Source organism: Eptatretus burgeri, chromosome 10, assembly GCF_056783735.1.
Source record: "Eptatretus burgeri isolate ZD-2024b chromosome 10, Ebu_testis_v1, whole genome shotgun sequence".
Taxonomy (NCBI): Eukaryota; Metazoa; Chordata; class Myxini; order Myxiniformes; family Myxinidae; genus Eptatretus; species Eptatretus burgeri.
Window position 1 is genome coordinate 7,750,365 of NC_140970.1, and position 7,500 is coordinate 7,757,864.

General features: G+C 43.6%; 1 protein-coding gene across 11 annotated transcripts in view; it reads right to left on the minus strand.

The window, feature by feature from the left end:
* Positions 1–7,500, minus strand: part of REV1 (REV1 DNA directed polymerase) — an 89,303-nt gene that overhangs the window by 22,752 nt on the left and 59,051 nt on the right. For all 11 annotated transcript variants that reach the window (XR_015062184.1, XR_015062185.1, XM_085896992.1 and 8 more), the window contains one exon: positions 3,171–3,312. Coding sequence is in view for 8 of the 11 variants with exons in the window: in XM_085896992.1 (XP_085753118.1) it covers positions 3,171–3,312 (142 nt within the window). In the remaining 3 variants the exon portion in view is untranslated. Of the gene's footprint in view, positions 1–3,170; positions 3,313–7,500 lie in introns of those variants that run through there.

Here is a 7,500-nt window from a genome sequence, read left to right on the forward strand (position 1 = left end):
AGCTGCAAGCAGCCCCTGCTGAAACTCTCATCTGCGTTTGGTGAGGAACCAAAGGGAAAGGATACGGTCAATCATTGGCCTCTTTGGTGCAAAGCCTGACTGCTCTGGGTGCTGGTGCTCAAGCAGATGGTGGCAAACCTGGCGAAAAATTATCCGAGCAAAGAACTTGCCCGGCACTGAGAGTAGCGTCACCCCTCGGTAGTTCTTGCTGTCCTGGCGATCTCCCTTACCTTTCCAGAAAGGGACAACAAGGCCCCTCTTCCATGCCATTGAGATGATGCCTGTATTCCAGGCAGAGCACAGAACTGCATGCAATGACACGAGTACAGCATTTCCACCAGCCTTCACAAGTTCAGCATGAATGCCACCGTTCACATGAGCTTTACCCATTCCAACCGGTTCAAAGCAGCCTGTTTCCACAAACGAAGGTGGATCACAGTTGATTGGTGGGTCAGCAATAGGACAGTAACACCCCTGACATCCAACTCGACAGCTGGTGGATCAGCCTGGTACAGCCGCTCAAAGTAACTGGCCCAACAGGCCTTCACTTCAGACTCCTCTGTCAAGACTCCTCCACCCTCCGCTCTAACTGCAGTACACCGAGGGATGGGCTTGGAGGAACACAATGAGCGAATTCCCCTGTAAGCAGGAGAATCACTTGACCACAGGTGATGCTCTACCCCTCACAGATTCCTCGCACATCGGCCTCCTTGTCCACCCTCAGCACACTTATAGTTTTACGCCTCAACTCCATGTACAGCTCAGCTCTGCCATTAAGCCTGGCCCTGTGACTAGTCAATGTATCCAGTGTTCCTTGAGAGACAAAATTCTTCTTCACCCTCCGATGAGTTCCAAGATATCCACCGGCAACATCAAGGATGGTGGTCTTGAAGGCACTCCACAACTCTTCAGGATTCCCCAAATCCCCACTCAGACTGTTCGCAAACTCCTCAGCTACCCTCTCATCCTAGAGCTTGCCGACATCCAGCCCAGGCTGGGATGGTACCATTCTCCTGGATTTAGGCTGCAACAAGCCTGTGGTATGTTTTGAGGAACTGAGCACTCCGGTAGACCCTGTAGTTCTGGATCATCCTCCAGTGACCATCAATAAGCACATGGTCAATCTCCTTTGCCACACCACTAGCGTTGGGATACCAAGTCTAGAGATGAGCTTCTGGGCGCTGAAACCATGAACCAGCCACCCTAAGTCCATGGCTTCTTGCAAAGTAAAGGAATTTAGTGCAATTCTGGTTCACAGTTCCAGACCAATGGGGCGAACACATGTCTCATAACCATCCCTATCAATTCCAGTCGATGCATCGAAATCCCCCAAGACTAGAAGAGTATCTCACCTGGGGCACTGATCAACCACAGGCTCGAGCGTGGCATATAATGCGTCCTTCACGGTGAAAGCACTCGCCTCAGTCAGAGCATGTACTGAGACCAGGGAAACGACACCCAAGGAGTGACGAATCCTTAGTCTTATAGTATGCTCGTTGACCGGTGTTACCTCAGTTATCATTGGAATCAACTTATTGGACACAGCTACAACAACTCCTTTGGCATGGTGACCATCAGAGCGAACAGACCAACAGTAGGTGTAACCACCTATCATGATCTCTCCACGATCTGGTCTCCAAACCTCAGAGAGTGCTGCATTACCGATGTTCAAACGCTTGAGTTCAGATGATAACCGAGACAGGTGATCATCCGCTTTTAAGGTTAGGACATTCCAGGCACCCACCCGAAGGGACCGCCTCAGGTTAACCCGAGGAGACCGCCGTCTGGTCGACTCCTCAGCACCACCCCGACACACACTTCTGCAATCTGACCTTGGAAGATTACCCCATGGTTTTTCTCCTATCATCAAAGAGTCGGGATCCCAAAGGCTTTGCCCCAATCCCGTCATCCGATGAGCTACCCTGCGGAGGACAGTTGCACAGGAGGTACTCCCACGGAGTGGGTTTTCAGATTTCTTTGTGTTTTGCTGAATGAAGGGTTTTACGGTGGCTGGAGTGCAAATCCTGCCACAAACCTCCTTAAAAAAGTAGTAACCCGAATGCAGGAGGACGTCCGCAGACACAGTTGGGCACTAGATATGGATGGCCGTTGGCTCACTTCACTCAAATCTTCCAAACTTTGGGTTTTTTTTCTTTCACTCCATAAACAACTTTCTCTTTGCTCCAATCTCAAATTATCTACCTTTTATTGTTCCCCACCTGACTCCACCCTGTGTATCGAATAAAAGATGACTCAAATGATATACGGTACTGTACCTATCCGCTTGTCTTCAGTCTCCTCCTCGATAGCATGTGTAAAGCTACTTTCATATACAGCAATGTATTCGGCTTATTCAGTGTTAACATTTTCAGAAAAATATAGATCACCATTTTATCTTGAATGCCACAAAATAATGCTCAAAAATAAATAAGGGACTTCATATAAATTAATTTTAAAGTGTTTCTCCCATTCGTAGATACATGCGTGACATCTCAGTCACTTTATTTGGGCATTTATAAAACACAAAATTGACTGTTTGATGCATAAAAATACAGCCACCTAAATTATAGTGAGAGCGATAAATCATTCACTTGCGTCAAATCATGTGAGATGCATGATAACACTGAATAAGCCGAATACATTGCTGTATATGAAAGTAGCTTTACACATGCTATCGAGGAGGAGACTGAAGACAAGTGGATAGGTACAGTACCGTATATCATTTGAGTCATCTTTTATTCGATACACAGGGTGGAGTCAGGTGGGGAACAATAAAAGGAAGATAATTTGAGATTGGAGCAAAGAGAAGTTGTTTATGGAGTGAAAGAAAAAAAAAACAAAGTTTGGAAGATTTGAGTGAAGTGAGCCAACGGCCATCCATATTTTCATTTTCAGCAAAATATAGATCACCATTTTATCTTGAATGCCACAAAATAATGCTCAAAAATAAATAAGAGACTTCATATAAATTAATTTTAAAGTGTTTCTCCCATTCGTAGATACATGCGTGACATCTCAGTCACTTTATTTGGGCATTTATAAAACACAAAATTGACTGTTTGATGCATAAAAATACAGCCACCTAAATTATAGTGAGAGCGATAAATCATTCACTTGCGTCAAATCATGTGAGATGCATGATGGTTCAGCGATGTGGGTATTTGTCTTACCAGCACTGCTCAGAACCCACTGTCGTAACAAGTTCTTCACATCAAGAAGAGCTGAAAACCCTGCTAGCTTTGCCTCATGCCTTCGTGGATGCACTCCGTTAATCACACGAGCCACCTGAACTTGTACTCCCTCTGCTGGAACCTAGAGAGATTGTAGATGAGCTTTGCTGGGAATAATAAAATAAAATAAAACTTCCTTCATGTCAAATTTGTTTCTTTAATAAATATAACAACCACAATTTTAAGAATGAAAAGATACAGGTTTTTTTCAAAGTCAAGTTGGAAAAACAAATACTTGAAAACACAGTTTTGATGAGAATAGTATCACCTGAATGTAAAGGCGCTGTCACACCCTGACGATTTAGCCAGCAATGGCAACGTATAAAAATGTATGTAAAACGTTGGCGTACGCTGAAATTGAGTTTTTTTTTTTTTAAGTTTTGGTCGTATGCATAACGAGTTGGTCGTATGCATAACATATTAGTAACGTACACAGAACGTTTCGTTGTCTTATAGCTAACTTATACCAACGAATGCTTAGCCTGTTGTCGGCGTTCACAACCTATGCCCAACGATAGTTTAACTTAGGCATAGTGCGCTGCACGTATCGCCGGCAAACTCGTGGCGTAGCCTGTTAAAAACCTGCCGCACGCCGATTTAAATCATAACCGCCTGAGAATTGGAAGTGTCAACCACGCAGTCACACCTTGACGATTTAGCCAGCGTATGCCGACCTATGAAAAATGTGTCTAAAACGCTGGCACACGTCGAATACGGTATGGGTAAGTTGTGTATACGTTAAGAGCACGCTGAAAAACGATGAAGTACCCTGTCATATTTCGTGGTACGTTTAGTACGTCGTGAAATTTCAAGCATGCTGAAAATTTTACGACGTACTCACCGTATGGCTCACACGTTCCGCTACGCTGGGAATAAGTTGTAGGCACGACATGCGATCGTTGACACACGTCGACACAAGTTCCTTGTAAGTTACTCATAAGTTGAAACACGTCGAGGTAATGTTTAGCATACCCGAAACTTATTTTCTCCGTCAAGGCACATTTTCTTTTTTTCTCCTTGGCTCCCTGAAGGCACGTGATGAAATATCTGAAGTTGTTGTTGTTGTTGTTTATTTTTTATTTTTTTTTAGTCTATCACTAATTTTAAAATATATTCGGACATTTGCTTTTAAGTTTCGACATCGACGTGACAATATCCTCAAACAAAATATTCACAGAGGAGCAACTAAGAATAAGACATGAGCAAACTGAAGAGGCAATCGGACGTGACGTAACGGCACTTGACGAAATATCGGAAGTTATTGTTGTTTTTTTTTTACGCTGCTAATACACCATTATACGGTAGCTGTAAATTAGAAACACGTTCAGTAAGTTCTGTGGTCGTCCGGAAGACGTCAATCAAATACGTCTACATACGTCAATATGCGTTGGAGGTACGTTACACATAGGTTCAAAGCACGTTACTCATAGGTTAGAAATAAGTTTTGGGTACGCTAAGCATTACATCGACGCGTTTCAACTTATGAGTAACTTACAAGTAACGTGCATCGACGTGTATCAATGATCGCATAACGTGCCTCGACGTGTGTCAACGATCGTGTAACGTGCCTACAACATGTTACTCATAGGTTATAAATAAGTTTCGGGTACGCTAATCATTACCTCGACGTGTTTCGACTTATGAGTAACTTACAAGTAACGTGTGTCAACGATCGCATAACGTGCCTACAACTTATGGCCAGCGTAGCGGAACGTGTGAGTCATACGCCGGCATACGTCGTAAAATTTCAAGCATGCTAAAATTTGAGGACAACCGCAAAGTACAACGATGAAAGTCAGCGTACTACGACGTATGGTAGTGTTTTTCAGCATGCTCTTAATGTTATCAAAACTTACCCATAACGTATTGGACGTGTGCCAACGTTTTAGACAAATTTTTCAGAAGTCGGCATACGCTGGCTAAATCGTCAAGGTGTGACAGGGCCTTAACACTCAAATCTTGAGAATGCAAATGCAAAAAAGGATATGGAATGAAAGCATAAAAGGTGGAGTAGGGGAAGGATGGCACACTGTCACATCAGGAGTACTGAATACATCTCTACCCCCCAACCCCTGCACCCAATGACACTTTTTTCCATACCTACAAACCTTTGTTTATTTGGCATGTCACCCAAGCTAAATCTCAGACATTTGACACAATGAGGGACCTGCTTGCTGAACTAACTGTCTGAGGCAACACAAGGCCATCTTCATACCTGGCTTTCTGAGTCCCTCTGCTCGGGCAGCCAACTGTTACTCTCAACCGAATCCTTACCTCTCCTCTTCTAATGTCGACTGGTCTGCCTCAAGGCAGTGTCTTGCACCCACCCTGGTTCCTCATCTACACAGATGACTTCTCTAATGCTCTGGAGATTGGGCCAAATTAAAGGCGTGGCAAACAGAGCAGCTGCCTGGGGTCCCTCGGGCCCCCAAGATATTACAAATTAAAATAAAGTACATGAAAATAAAACAAACAAAAAAATAGTCAGAACACAGGGTGTGTTCCATTGCTAACTATAATTCATGGAACACCTTAGCCCGTGAAGTGTTACACAAGGAAACTAGACGCAGAAGGAGGCCATTCGGCCCATCGTGCCTGCACCACATCAACACCAGACCAATTATATATGTTGAAACGACAATTTTGTTGGGGGTATGAGGGGAAGAATGTGGATGAGACAATGTGGCACCCCAGGGACATCCCAAGGTTACCAAAACAAAAAGGAGAAATAGATTCATTTAAATTATTATTATTTTTTTTTTTTAAATAAGAAAAGAGGAATTTTGAGGCTGAGTTGGGGGTGGGGGGGGTTGGGGGGAAGGGGGTAGGGGGTGGTGTGTCTCTGCGAAGGTGATTCTTGGGTGAGAAACACACACCAACCCTTGACGAGACCCCACAAGCACAGATGCATACAACCACCCATCCATACTCAAGCTACCGAAAAGTCCTGCCAATATCCCTATACCCCTCCATCTCCATAACTTCCAGGTACCTATCTAATTCTAATTTAAACTTATCGACTTTCTGCTGCCACAGTCTTAGCAGGGAGACCATTCCATACATTAACTACTCTGAGTGAAAGTCCCCTGCCTTACCACCGTCTTACCCCAACAACTCTCCTCTTCCTTACTTTCAGTCTATGGCCCCTGGTCCTATGACTGTCTATTCTGCTGAATAATTCATCTGTCTATACCCTTCATTTTCTTAAATATCTCCATCATATCCCCTCATAACCACCTCCTTTCTCATGTATAAAGTCCTGTGTTTCCTTCAACCGCTCCTGCGCTGGACCCTCTCGAGAGCAGCTATGTACTTCCTAAGTTGTGGTGACCAAAAGCTGCACACAGTATTCTAGATGAGGCCTCAATAAGTGTTCAAGTATATACATGTGCTTCAATTTTAATAAAATAATGATCTTAACGATTGTTTACTTTTTAATGCTAGGGTTCAGCACTACTGAAGCAATCTCAAACGTCACCCTGTTGGGGTGGCTGGCTTGGGATCCTAGGGTCCTGAGTTTGAGCCCCGTTGGCTGCTGAATTAACACCAGGTACGGTCGACTCAGCCTGTCATCCTTCCGAGGTCGGCAAAATGAGTACCTGTGTACTGGTAGAGGGGAGCACAGCATCAGCGGCACAGCCACGCTTCAGGAAATGATAGCTACCTGGCAGCCAAGCTGCCGTATGCAAGAACAGATACATCACCCTTATGACCTTATACACTGTAATAAGAAGACGTTGAGTTGCAGTTTAGAAGATGGAGGCATTATTGATCAAAAGAGAATGCAACCTTAATCGGCCTCGTACTGACGGAGTGATATTGGCAGAGTCTTCTTCACCCCGATACTGTCCCTCTCAGATGCCACGCACTCTCTCGCTACATAATCAATGCTCTATATATATATATATATATATATATATATATATATATATATATATATATATATATATATATATATATATATATATATAAATAATCATGGTTCTTGGAAGTATTATGAAGGCGATTTGTGTCTTCAGTGGTCAAGTATATAATTCAATTTAAATAAAGATTTAAAGTATCAATAAATTAATTCCGGGTTTTACCACAGTTTTCTTCAGTAGCTACGACACCACCAATCTAACATGCTACAATAGTTAGTCGTGCCTGTTGTATGTGTCCATTATGACATCCACAAACACAGTAAGTCTCCTGTTTGGAATGATTTTCGATTTTGTATGACTGCCAGGCAGGCAGGCAGGCAGGCAGGCAGGCAGGCAGGCAGTAAAAA